Source organism: Capsicum annuum, chromosome 7 (genome assembly GCF_002878395.1).
Source record: "Capsicum annuum cultivar UCD-10X-F1 chromosome 7, UCD10Xv1.1, whole genome shotgun sequence".
Classification (NCBI taxonomy): Eukaryota; Viridiplantae; Streptophyta; class Magnoliopsida; order Solanales; family Solanaceae; genus Capsicum; species Capsicum annuum.
The window spans coordinates 79,197,499-79,211,832 of record NC_061117.1 but is presented as its reverse complement, the minus strand read 5'-3'; the positions used below and the strand labels follow the sequence as shown (position 1 = coordinate 79,211,832).

Here is a 14,334-nt window from a genome sequence, read left to right as displayed (position 1 = left end):
TCCTTTGACTTCTTTAACAGACACATGACGGCCATCAAGAATTATGTCCATCAGCTCCATAATGAAGTCAAATATCCTTGTTTTCCACCACCCATAGTACTATCCATTGAATCTAGGTGTTCTAGTGGTAGATTGTCCTTCTTCCAAGTTAGGTGAAGCAGTCATGCTAATCAAGACACTCTAGGTGTGAACCTTTTAGAGTGATTTGGCTTTGATACAAATTTTTTGGAACCCTTGAGGGTTGCACCATACAGTGAGGGACCAGGTCCCCCAGAATCAATCACATGCAATTAAACACTAATTATGCAGGAAAATAAAAGAAAGTGCAAGAAGAGTAAAAATAGACAGATTTTTATGAGGAAACCGAGGAAGAGAAAAACCACGACTTGGTCTCACAAGCACCAAAGAAATACACTAAAGTCAACCTTCTTATTACAGTCTAGATTTCAGCCTATAGGCTTCTTTCGCTTATAGAAACTCTACTACAAGCTTATCTAGGTAACACTACCAAGGACCCTCTACGCTGATTAACTTTAATCAGCTTCATACTTAGACAACACTACCTAAGCACTCTCTACTCAAAGAGAAAAGCACTACTCTTATAGCATGAGTAGTTCAATTACAATTCAGTACTAACTCAAGAAAAATTTCAATTTAAGCTCTCATAAAGCTAAGAACTTGTGCAGTGTTGGAACTGGGTTTATGCTGCCTCTCTTCACTCGTTGTATTTGGAAAAACCACTTATTGAAGAGGCGTATATTTCCTTTTATAGATGAGTGATGATTCAGGATGAAGGATCAATAAACCAGTTGTCCTAATCATTACAAAATAGCATCTACAAGATTTTTACACAAGAGGACAAAACTATGCAAATAATGCGTTCCAGCTGTACTGAATCTTGTACATCGAGGGAGCTGAACCCTTTCAGTTAGCTGCTCATCATCAAAACAACATATAGCAAGAATCCAATTCCACACTTTCCTATTCAGTAACATTCATAATCTATGTAATCCTTTTCACCTCATCGATGAATAAATGAGGATCCTCATTCACCTTTGACCCTAAGAACTCGGGTGGGTTCATCCCTAAAAAATCCAAACTCTAGTTATGTCTAAGTTACTATTCTGTTGAAGTGGAACTGCTGCTAATTGGTTTCCCTGAACATTTGCATTCACAACTTGAGCTAACACTTGGAATGCAGCCCGAAACACCACATGAGAGACATTTTCATTTAGAGGGTATGTAGGTGGTGGTGGGCTGGCTGATCCCTATTTCTACCTGTGAAGCTCTACAAGGAGGCATTTCATCATGTGAAAGCACGAATTAGATATAGATAATCTCATAGCACGATAAAGATCATGAAAGAAAGGATGTTCCTAATATATCTTGTAGCCTCTTGCTCATAAGTGTGGCGTGCTTTACACTCATAATCAAGACTCTACATAACGCAGCTTGTCAGACTCCCCAAGACTCTTTAAAACCTTAGGCTCTGATACAAAATTTGTAATGCCCCAAAGATACCCATGAACGTCACATGGTGCTTAAGATTGTTACCATTGCCCAATATAGGCTTAGTTTAATGACCACTCCGGTTCAGTTCAGGTTCTATTTTGATCGCAAAGGTAGAATAGCCCTCGTTAACTAGGTTTAAACTGTCATACAACTAGGTTGATGACCCGTCAGTTTGGTGCCAACTCGTCACCCTAGTCGTCAATATCAAGATGAATTTTTCCATTTACTGGCTAAGGCCGACGACTTGAGTTGATGTCTCGTCACCTAGTTGATAGCTCATCAACTTAGTCGTCACCTAGTTGATAGCTCGTCAACTTAGTCAGCACCTTCTGGCAGACAAACAATACCAAGTAAAATGAGCATAACATTACACTCTTATATCGAATAAAGATAAAATAGGATGCCTTGGAAAAAAAACTCGAAGATCTATCATTTGATATATAGTATGACACCTAACTCGTTATATTCTAGGAGCTATGCTCATTTAAAGTTGACTCATGTAGAATCCAATATTAAAACTCAATCAATACAAATGTCCTCAACTCCACTTTGCTCAAAGTGCTTCCTGTGACCTCAATCGCATTGAAAACACTTCATACTCAAGGTCAATGTTCATGACACTTATTTATGGTTTGACATAATCATTTTGGGTCCTTTAATAATATAACGAATAGTTGAAAACTTATTTGGAGCTTGTGAGGTAATACAATATCTCCCCCATGGGATTATTCGTCCTCGAAAAAAGACTGGGATGGGAAAAAGGCCCATTTCTTTATGCTGAACTGCATCCAATATCTGGCTAAGTATGGGATCACTACGCTGCTTCTCCTTCACTTCTACCACTAAGGATGATTCTGAACCGTTCTGGAGCATTACTCCCCCATCATCCATATCAAGCAAACATACACCCAAATAAGCTAGTCTATTCACTTCCTTGGCCAACTCCTGCTTTCCCTTCTTCATATGAGCCACACTACCCATAGACAACCTCATCAGCGTGTCTGCCATAACATTCACCTTACTCAAATAGTAAAGCACATTCATGTCATAATCTTTCAACAACTCCAACCAGCTTTTTTGGTGAAGATTCAACTCTTTTTGCGTAAATACATACTGGAAACTCTTTTATTATCAGTGAAAATGTCAGCATGTACACCATATAAGTAGTGCCTTCAAATCTTCAAAGCAAACAAAACAGTTTCTAATTCTAAATCGTGGGTTGGATATTCTTTTCATGGTCCTTAAGCTGTCTGGAGGCATAGGCTATTACCTTCTCATTTTGCATCAAAAAACAACCTAAAATAACTCCGGAAGCATCATAATACACCACAAACCCATCCAACCCCTCTGGCAAGGCTAACGCTGGAGTTGAAGTCAGTCTATCCTTCAACTCTTGGAAATTCTTCTCACATTTATCTGACCATATAAACTTCACCTTCTTTTGAGTCAGCTTAGTCAATGGTGCAGCTATTGATGAAAAAACCCTCAACAAACCTCTTGTAGTAACAGACTAAGTCCAAAAAGCTCCGAATATTGAATAGAGTAATGGGTCTAGGCCAGTTCTTCACCACACTCATCATCTGAGGGTTTACATGGATACCAGCCCCCGAAATAACATGCCCCAAAAATGCAACAGACTCAAATCAAAATTCGCACTTACTAAACTTTGTATAAAGTTGACGATCCTTAAAGGTCTGCAACACTGTTCTCAAATAGTCTTCATGTTCCTCCTCACTTCGAGAATATACAATATGTCATCTATGAAAACAATTACGAACATGTACAAGTACTGCTTGAAGACCCTGTTCATCAAATCCATAAAGGTTGCAGGAGCATTTATTAGTCCAAAAGAATTAACCACAAAATCAAAACGAACATATAGGGTTCTAAAGACAGTCTTCTAGATGTCACGCTCCCTGACCTTCAACTAGTGATAGCCCGACCTGAGATTAATCTTTGAAAATCAATAGGCGTCCTAAAGCTAATCGAATAAATCATCAACTCTGGGAATGGGGTACTTATTCTTAATGGTGACCTTGTTTAACTGTCTGTAGTCAAAATACATTTTGAGAGTGTCATCCTTGTTGCATATGAATAAAACTGGAGCACCATACGAGGAAATACTAGGTCTGATGAATCTCTTATCTAAGAGGTCCTTGAGCTTCTCTTTCAATTCTTTAAGCTAGGCCAAACCATAAGATAGGGAGGAATAGAGTAGGTTGGGCATTCGGAAGGAGATCAATACCAAACTCTATTTCTCTATCGGGAGGTACCCTAGGTAGATCCATTGGGAAGACCTCTGAAAATTCATTCACTACATGAACTAATGGAATGGTTGGGGCTTCAGACTTAGTGTCTTTAACTCGAACTAGGTAGTAGATACACCCTTTTAGTGTCTTTAACTCGAACTAGGTAGTAGATAAACCCTTTTGATATTAACTTACTGGGTTTAAGATAAGAGATGAAACGACCATTAGGAGATATTGAACTACCCTTCAACTCAAGGACTGACTCATTAGGAAACTGAAACTTCACCACTCGGGTGCGACAATCGACTGATGCATGTTACGATGGGGTCAATCCATGCTCAATATAATATCAAAATCTATCATCTCTAGCTCTATTAAATCTGCTAAAGTAACCTTACGGAAGATTCTAATAAGGCACTTTCTGTATACCCGTCTGTTAATAACTGACTTACCCACTGGAGTAAAAACTGTGAAAGGTTCAGAAAGACTTTCGAGACTTACTCCAAAAATTACAGCAACAAGTGAGTTCATAAAAGAGAGGTTTGATCCCAAGTCTAATAACACATAAACATCAAGGTGAAAGGCACGAAGCATACTAGTGACAACATCTGAGGAGCTCTTCTTCTCCTGACGGGATGATATATCATAAAATCGATTCTGACGTTAACCACCATCGGTACTGGATGATGCGCCCTGCTGTGGAGCTGGGTGTCCTGAGCTGTTGAATTTGTCGATCGAGTCTGAGGACGAGCATCTCTATTTCCCTGCTTAGAATAAAGGCATTCCTTGATCTTATGGCCAGACCTTCCACAACCATAACAACCACCTCTACCCATCAAGCACTCGCTCGAATGATTTCTACCACACTTGGTGCACATCGAATTAATCCTTCCCCCAAAGACACTACCCTAAGATCAAGCAGTCGGTGCCCTCCCCTGCTATTCCTGATTAGTTTTGGGCGCAAGGGCACTAGCATAGGACGGTGCAGGGGCCGACAAATGTCTTTGAAACTGGGAATGATTTCCCCTTCCTAATTTCTACTTACTGTACTCAAATTGTCCGGTCCTAGCCTTCTTGTTCCTTATCTCTCGTTCCCTTAACTTCTCTGCCTCAATTTACTGAGTATAAGTCATCAAACAAGCAATATCCATATCCTCGATCAACATGGTAGTTCTACACTCCTTGACTACCAACTCAGACACTCCAGTGACAAACTTACCCATACGACCTCTAGAATCCGGCAACAGCTCTAGGGCATACTTAGCTAGCTGGGTGAACTTAAAGTAATATTCCTTCACTGACATAAAGCCCTGCCTCAGGTTCATGAACTCTTCTGCCTTAGCCTCCCTCATCTCACGAGGAAAGAACATTTCCATAAATGCAGTTAGAAACATATCCTAGCTCATGGGATCTGCATTCTCACTTTTACCATCTTTCCACATAGTAACTCAATCATAAGCAACATCCTTCAATTGATAAGAAGCCAATTCCACACTTTTCTCTTCAGTAACATGCATAATTTGTGTAATTTTTTCACCCCGTCGATTAATAAATGAGGATCCTCGTTAACTTTTGACCCAAAGAACTCAGGTTGGTTCATCCTCATAAAATCAAGAACTCTGGCTGCAGCTGAGGTGGAACTGCTGTTGGTTGATTTCCCTGAATATTTGCATTCACAGCCTGAGCTAACAGTTGGAATGCAGCCCAAAACTCTACATGAGAGACATTTTTATTTAGAGGGTCGGTAGGTGGTGGTGGAGCTGGCTGATCCCCATTTCTGCATACTTAAGCTCTGCAAAGAGGCATTCTATCACGTGAAAGCATAAATTAGAGCAGATAGAGATAACCTCACAGCACGATAGAGATCATGAAAGAAAGGATGGTTCCTAATACGTCTCGTGGCCTCTTGCTCATAAGTATGACGCACTTTACACCCATGATCAAGACTTTACATAACGCGGCTTGTCAAACTCCCTAGGACTCTTTAAAACTTTAGACTCTAATACCAAATTTATAATGCCCCGAAGATACCCCGAATATCACACGATGCTTAAGACTATGAATAGCGCAAGCTAACCTAAGATATCTACTCAGCACTAAACTTTCTTAAATATAAACTTAAAACATGAGCGAAAACTGAAGAAAGCTTAAAGCAAAATTCAAACAGATGAATGATCTCAATTTAAAAGCTCTGTAACGTAAAGACCTTCAAATCTGTGGAAAAATGAAAGAACTATAATCTCACTAGTCTTGACAAGCCTCTAAACTAGTGACTGAAGAGACACTAGGACAGATCCCAGCTGACTCGAATTGAAAGCTGAATAACTAGGGTAAGTGCATTAAATATTTGGAATCATCATAAACTTAGCCCTCAAATTATGAGGACTCACCAATTGTCTGAATGTAGAAAATGATGATTGCGGTTAATCGTGCTACTGGGGAGGAACACCAGAACCTACATTATGAAACAACGTAGCACATAGACATACATGTAGTCAGTACTCCTGGATTATAGTGAGTATATGGGGGTGTATGCATAAGTAAAACTGAATCAATGCATAATCTTAAAACACACATGTTAGTGTAAATGAACTCACCAAGAGACTGAAATAAACTAAGAGCTGAAATATCTTAAAACATTAATAACAAAGGATAATATACTAAACTATGTGAGTTACTACTTTAGTTTCTGAAAAAATTGTCCTTTTTGTGGAGATTCTCATAACCGACATAAACCATGTGAGATATCATAGAGTCCAACGTCTGACCCACGTTGAGGAAGGTTGTTCTACCCTTGCCATTGGAATAGAACCTGAACTGAACTAGAGTGACCACTAAACTAAGCTCATATTGGGCAAGAAAAACACTTTTCGGTGAGGCCATTAAATAAGATGTGTTGAACCCACACTTCCCTCTCAGTGCTAAATACTATCCCAAAATATATATTGTATGCTCATACCGAAAAAATTCACCTTAAACTAAGCATGTGAGTTTGTAAATCTGAAAGTCAATCATGTTTCTCTTAATAACTCATACTCATGAATATTGTGTGAATTTTATATAATGTCTAAGATCATAAGATCAAAACTGAAATCTGGATCATATTGTGGAAATCTGAAATAATAAGTCTAAACTTCTTACAAACTGGGAGAACCATGATCAATTCATATGCTCATGTGTAAACTGACTAAATCAAGCTGAAAATCATATATATTCACCATCTCATAGAAATTCATGTCAAAATTCTAAAATTCATCTCATAATAACAATTATATAAGTGAAAACATAAGTAAAGATAAATTCTTGTGTTAATTGAACTTAAAATCACATGATAATGTCATAATTACAAGAATATGGAAATTGGGTATGAGCGCTAATTGAAATCACACAATTCAACCTTAAAATCAAAGTTTTTTTTTGGCACAAGGATGAAAGTTATCCTTGTTCAAACCCCACATACCTGAATTTAGGAAATATCTCGAAGGAAGCTTGAATTGGAGCCTTGAGAGTTGAACTTTTGAAAGACCTACTCGTTTTCTCTTGCGAGTGGAGAGAAGAATGAGCTTTGAAAACTAACTAAGAATAGGCAAATACACTTATTGGGAGTTGAACTTTTGAAAGGCCTACTCGTTTTCTCTTGAGAGTGAAGAGAAGAATGAGCTTTAAAAACTGACTAAGAATGGGCAAATACGCTTATTGGTTGATTTAAGTCGCGGAAGAGGAGTTTGATGCGAGAAAAGACCAAATTAACCCTAAAGAAGCTTAAAAAAATTACAAAAATTTTCAGTCGACAACTAGGTTGACGACCCATCAGTTTGGTGACAACTCATCACCTAGTCGTCAATATCAAGCTGGATTTTGCCATTTACTGCTCAAGACTGACGACTTGAGTTGACAACTCGTCAACTTAGTTGTCACCTAGTTGACAACTCCTCAACTTAGTCATCACCTACTTGCAAACAGACACTCCAAGTAAAATGAGCACAACTTTCTACTCTGATAACGGATTAAGCTGAAATTGAATGCACTGAAAAGAATTCATTTGATATACAGTATGACACCTAACTCATTATATTCTAGGAGTAACACTAGTTTAAAGTTGACCCTTGTAGAATCCAATATTAAAACTCAATCAATACAAATGTTCTCAACTCCACTATGCTCAAAGTGCTTCCTATGACCACAATCGCATTAAAAACTCTTCACACTCAAGATGAATGGTCATGACACTTATTTATGGTTTGACATAATCGCTTTGGAGATTTTAATCATATAACGAATAGTTGGGAACTTATCTAGGAGCTTGTAAGGTATTACAAAATACCATGTCCGAAAAGCCGTAATAGCCATAATAGCACTTCGTTATCACTAGACCGTACCAGCCTACTTTTATTTCCTCCGAGGATCAACTTGATCCACTAGCAAGAACACTTTACAAGTTTTCATATGACTGTCCCATCTTTAATGGTTGCATTCTTCATTATGACAGTAATCCCGGACCTAATGTAAAATCCTTCTGCCGACCGATCAGCTTCTTCAACACCCTGCAACATCAAAGCATCAGGTAAACTTGTATTCACTTTTATGATTATTTTAAACTTCAGAAGAAAGATACTTACTTCCTTGTTCAGGATAACCACATCTTTTCCTATCTTTGCATTCTTGTCAATTATGCAATTTCTTCAAGAAAATAGAAAGAAAAGTATGTCAAAGTCCTCTAAGGTAAACTTGTTGAAGTTTAGACAAACAACTGTAAATTAGATAGGAATGAATAGTGATGGACGAATCAGTAGCACCAGAGCTCAAAGTTTCAAGTGGTCAGTCAAAATGGAAGTCTGAGTGGTCAATTTTCAATCAACAAGAGAAGAGAGGATGAGTTCAGTAAAAAAACTCACTGTATATTGGTGTTTGGTCCAACCCCTATTGGAACCTTTCCTTCTGCTAGTAGTGAAGTAATCTCAGATTCAGTTTGATAATAATCTGCACCCATCATCATTGTATCCTGAGAAGTGTATGACATAATCAGCCTACAAACAAGTAAGCACTACATAGCTATTTTTGAAGAAAGCATCTGAGTGCTAAGATCATGCTTCTCGTTCATTGCTCCGCTATCTAAAGTCCATTCCTAGAGTACATTTTACCAGCTTATTTGCAGAAAGCAAGAATACAGGAGGAATCCAATCTTTAAAGCATATCTACAAAAAATATCCATGACTGTCATAAATCATCCTTCCCACAACTAGTTTGATGGCACATCCACAGGATAGTTATGTGCCTTTGCATGTCATCTTGGTTTCTAAGTTGTCAGAATTCCATCAGATGAATACAGGGTGTTGTTTTTAATTTAGTCCAGGCTCTAACAGGAGAGCCTTGGAGTAAATGGTAAAGTTGTCGTCATGTGCCTAGGAGGTCATGGGTTAAGCTGTGCAAACAGCCTCTTGCAGAAATGCAAGGTAAGGCTGCTTACAATAGACCCTAGTGGTTCGTCCCTTCCTCGGACACCGTGCATAGTGGGAGATTTAGTGCAGCGGGCTGCCATCTTACTGATAGAACTTTCCAGCTAAAAACAGGTAAGATAAGCTTTCAATCAGAATATGAAAACATACCTTAAACTTAACACCATAGTCTAAGCGTGATCGCACACCAACTATAGAGTGCTGGATGGTGCATTCCCTCAGAAAACAACCATGTGAAATTATTGCATCCACTATCTGACAATGAACAGTATTAACATGACGTGTTCATAGTAACCTGAAATCCTGGAAAAATTTTACAAAGTATTTATGTTATAACTTCCATACCCTGCATTTGTCAACTTTTGTAGGAGGTAAGAACCTAGCAGAAGTGTAGAATGGTGTCTTCGGGTCATTGAAGTCAAACTTTGGAGGCTACATAAAACAGGGAGAAAAGAGGAAATTGCAATTCAGCAACAAGTTATTAATCAATAACTGAAGGTAGAGATTATGGTATATAAAACGAAACATAACTACAAAATTCACTGAGATGTAGCATTCCACAGTTACATAAACTACTGCTCCATATTTCAGAGTCCTTGCATCAACTGTCTAGCTCTTACATTGTGTACTCTTAGAAGTAGTCAGTCAGAAGGTAGTACACATTAAGTTGCTCACCTGCTCTGTGAGGGCTAAGTTGGCATCAAAGAAAGACTTCACTGTTCCAATATCCTCCCAGTAATCACTAAACAAATATGCCTACTAAAATCGATCAGTCAAAGTCTAAGTACACAATGAACAGCAAAATTTATGAACTTTCGAAATACTAAAATTGCAATTGAGGAAGTAACGACCAGCTCTTACCTGGACATTGTGATCCCTCACAGCAGAAGGAATAATTTCAGAGCCAAAGTCATTGCATGAAGGGTATGCTGACTTGAGAAGTTTTAGTAGAACATCACTTTTGAATACATAAACACCCATGGATGCCATGTAATGAAAATTGGCTGCCTCTAGCTCAGATAGTCCGAGGATAGATGTGTCAACTTGCTGCAATAGAATATTAGACGTACAACGTAAGTTACATAGGAGAAGAGACAATGTGAAAGCAGGAGCGGCTGTAAGGGAATATTTAATTAATAGAAGTTCCTGGTGTGGAAGTCCAAATATATGTACCATTGCCTTCAAAGCAGGACCTTTTGGTTTCTCAGCAAATTGGATGATACGTCCTGTTTCATCTATTTTCATCAATCCAAAATCTGAAGCTCGACTGCCAAAAGGGAGGATGGAGGGATGTAAGAGAGAGAGAAATGTCTTGATTAACTCCTTGATATAGTTTGAAATGTTCGTTAGTCTTTATAGTGCATTCTAGATAGACAACATTACTGAAATCTGGAAGATATAAAAGTTTGGGAGCTCAAAACAGAAATAGGCTTCTTTTTTTGAGAAATCAGAACAGAAATAGACTTAACGGAAACTGCAAAGTGTAATTCTGTATGCTTCCAGATCTTTCAGTGGATATTACTCAGTGCTGGTGCTCTAAAGTTAATAAGGATGTCGGATGGGAAAATGCATCAGTATTATTATTATCTATCTGTCATGGTGATGATAAAAAAGATACTAGGTCCACTTAAATAGTTAAACTAAAAAGGATTTCAAACTTTCTACAATTCTAATTTTCTTTTGCTAATTCTCTTTCCTTGTCGTTGCCAAAATCGTATTGAAGATTAATCCAATTTTATCTGTAGATTGAAATGTCTAATATAAATTGCCACTTCAAGTGACAATATGCCTTCAACATATTCTGAACAACTGTGGCTGCCATTTGCCATTCTGAACAGCATTAGAAAGACCTTTCAAGGAATTCAGCAAGACAGAAAGCAACGCAAATAGGATTTGGCTTCACATGAAATAAGCTATCAAGTTAGAAGAAAGATCAATCTCATACCCATCATCCATTGGAACACATGAAACTGTAATATCAGCATTCGTGTCAATATGCTTCTGCAAGCACAAATATTCTTCATTCAGCAAAATATATGAACATAGGGTTAGCGTAGGAAGCAATTGTTGTCACAAGTTGCTCATATACCTGAACAAAGTCCATGTAGTCCATTCGATAAAGATGGTCACCAGACAAAATCAATATGTGCTCGACATTCTTGTTCTTCTGATTCTATGTCACCATTTGAAATAAAAGGTCAGTGTTTTTCCTAGGAGCTTTATCAATGGAAGATCTTATTTGCCTACCTCAAATACCCATATAAATTGCCGCACAGCATCAGCAGTGCCTTGGAACCACATTTTCCCTTCATCCCCTGGAGTCTGGGTTGCAGCTAAAACCTGCATTAGAAAAAACCTTGTTTTATCTGTCCAGGACACATTTCTTTTATCTTCCCCTTTTTTGGTTGTTCAACCTACCTCCCCGTGGATCCAAGGAGCCAGAGGAATGGAAATTAACAAAGCTTTTACAAATAGACACTCAGCAAGCATCTCATAAAAGTGTGTTCTTAAAAAGATATGATTAAATTTCACTGCCAAAATATAGGTAGCTTAAAATAGGTTAGACTAAGAACATCAAGTAACCAGAATGGTCTTACCTCCACAAATCCATCTCCAAAACCCACTCCATTCCCAAAATTGTATGTACGGGCAAGGTGACGATTGAGGGAAAAAGAATTGAACTGTGTTAAGATGAAAATTTTCCGTATGCCGCTGTTAATGCAGTTACTCATTGGTACATCAATTAGCCGATAACAACCACCAATTGGAACCTGAAGAACAAATACAGTAGTGACACAATATGAATGAAAACCAATAGAGATGAACATGTAAGTACATTCTTAAAACTTAATTTCAGTGAGAACAGATAAGGAAAATCCACGCTGAGCTGCTTTAGTTTTCAAAAATCCAGCTGAATTGGAGTTAAGAACCACTAGTAGTTTCAGGCTGAAGTTGTTTTGAATTGGACATATTTTCAACCTCAAAAGACACAGAATGGGGTACCAACCAAGATTTAAGCAAAGATATGTGTTGTAATTCTTACAGCTGGCTTAGCTCTTCTGCTAGTAAGAGGAAAAAGACGAGTTCCAGCACCGCCACCTAGAATGACAGACACAACAGCTTTTGGGTCTGCCTCCTCAAAGATTGAATCTTCAAATGACTGAAACCAACAAAAATTAGATGGATCATTAACTTTACTTGAAAGAAGCATCACTTAATTCCTCTACTAACCAGTAGGTTTTTGTTTATATCACGAGTGAGAACAGAGAAGGCGAATCCAGCCTTAAATTTTCTACCCCTTTCCATGCTTCTAAAGCTCTTGCACCATCGGAAACCCTTGTTTATCAGTCTTCCACTTATTTTCTCTCCCCAAAATGCATCCTCTTGATTGTTTATGATTGTTGTCAATGATCCCTTCATATTAGCAAACAACGATTCCATACTCCCTCACTTTCACTATCAATTAAGTATTTAATAGCGGAAGTTAGATGGCAACTACATGACATAAAGAAGCACATTAAATTCTAAAAAAATAAAAGAATAGCGCTCTAAAAGATTCAAACTTAACACAGTGTCAAACACAATTTACAACAACCTTAGTACTTTACACCATATATTCCCCAAAAACCATGCAAGCCCAAAATTATAAATAGATAGATTGCAACACCATAATCATCAACCGAAATAAAACCCAGATCACAAAACAATATCTTACCAATTGAAATAATTTTCATTACCCAAAACCCATTTTTTGTACCAGCAAATTTAAACTAGATCCGAAGACACCTACAATTTTTTTTCTCAGAATCTTTACCATACCACTCTTACAATTTTATTTTTAAAAAAAAAAAAAAAATTCTCAATACCTCGAGTAAGCTTTTTAAGCACCCAAACAAAAGTTTTCTGCAAAATAGTAATTGCAATGAGTTGACAAGAATTAGTAACAACGGAAAAGGTTGAATATATAAATGGTATACATACGTGCTCGGTCATTTTAGGTACAAATGTACCTTTGCTAATAAAAGACTATTACCTCCGTTTCATAATAAATAAATTATTAAATTTTGATACATAGATTAAGAAAAAAGTATAAAGACATAAATTTAAAATAACTTTCCATTTTTATCCAAAAAAAAGAAAAAGTTACCTTATAATATCTTTTCAAAAGTTAATTGGTTATCAAATCATAAAGATAAATTTAAAAAAAATTTCAATGATTCACTTATTTTGAAACAACAATAAATATCCCAACAATTCACTTATTCCGAAACGGAGGGAGTATATACATATTGCTAAACTTTCATAAACTGTACACATATATACTTCATCATACTATAGATACAAATATACTCTTGCGTTACACCCTTGCGTTAATAAAAAGATATATATATATACTCTTCTCACTAATGGCAAGACACATGTCACTATCCTGTTCATTTAACTTTTTTAAATTTATTTTATCTCAGTCCTACCACAAAATAATTCTAATAATCCATAACCCGATTTAAATAATAACCCAAGTCTGATCTGGTCTAATAGAAAGAGAAAGAGAGAATGAATATGAGTAAATAAAGATGCGTCTTGAAGGTTCTATTAGGCCGGGTCAGATTTGGTTATTATTTGAATCCATTTGTGGGTTAAATTCGAATTATTTTCGAATAAGGTAGGAATAAATTAAATTAAAAAGGACAAATGAATAAGATTGTGACGCGTGTCTTGCCATTAATGAGAAGTGTATATATGTACATTTTCATAAATAGCAAGAGTATATTTGTACCGAAAATATGACGGATGGTATATCTGTACCATTTATCAAAGTTCAAGGGTATATGACATGACTCGAATCAGGACCTGGCCGTGTCGGATATCTCAAGTTCAATCAGGACCGAAGACCACCCCAATACCCAAACCATTGACCACTTTGCACCCTATGTCGGATCAATTCCAAACATATAACAAGATAAAGGAATATCAATTTAAAGACATTGTGATAAGTTTATAACCAAAACCAATCACGAATTACCAAACAAACAACCAATACCATCCTTGTCCAAAGTAGTCCGACAAAGCCTCTAACCAAAATCAAAGAATATCCAGTCGGAACATGACTCTTGAAA

The 14,334-nt window shown here is 37.2% G+C and overlaps 1 protein-coding gene across 5 annotated transcripts; it reads right to left on the bottom strand.

The window, feature by feature from the left end:
• Positions 1-7,853: 7,853 nt before the first annotated feature.
• Positions 7,854-13,218, bottom strand: LOC107853748 (glucose-1-phosphate adenylyltransferase large subunit 2, chloroplastic/amyloplastic). Of its 5 annotated transcripts, none has more exons than XM_016698735.2 (15): positions 13,084-13,218; positions 12,449-12,673; positions 12,261-12,377; positions 11,815-11,988; positions 11,465-11,557; positions 11,307-11,390; positions 11,163-11,218; positions 10,391-10,484; positions 10,079-10,264; positions 9,893-9,973; positions 9,563-9,649; positions 9,368-9,472; positions 8,657-8,763; positions 8,381-8,441; positions 7,854-8,305 (listed from the first exon to the last, which is right to left on the bottom strand). In XM_016698735.2, the coding sequence occupies exons 2-15, from the start codon at positions 12,656-12,658 to the stop codon at positions 8,204-8,206; spliced, it is 1,557 nt and encodes a 518-aa protein (XP_016554221.1). In that variant the 5' UTR covers positions 12,659-12,673; positions 13,084-13,218; the 3' UTR covers positions 7,854-8,203. The 5 variants fall into 5 exon arrangements, with proteins under 5 accessions (XP_016554221.1, XP_047249553.1, XP_016554219.1 ...); XM_047393597.1 differs by lacking the exon at positions 13,084-13,218 and adding an exon at positions 12,933-13,069; XM_016698733.2 differs by having other exon boundaries at positions 7,854-8,441.
• Between the last annotated feature and the right edge of the window lie 1,116 nt (positions 13,219-14,334).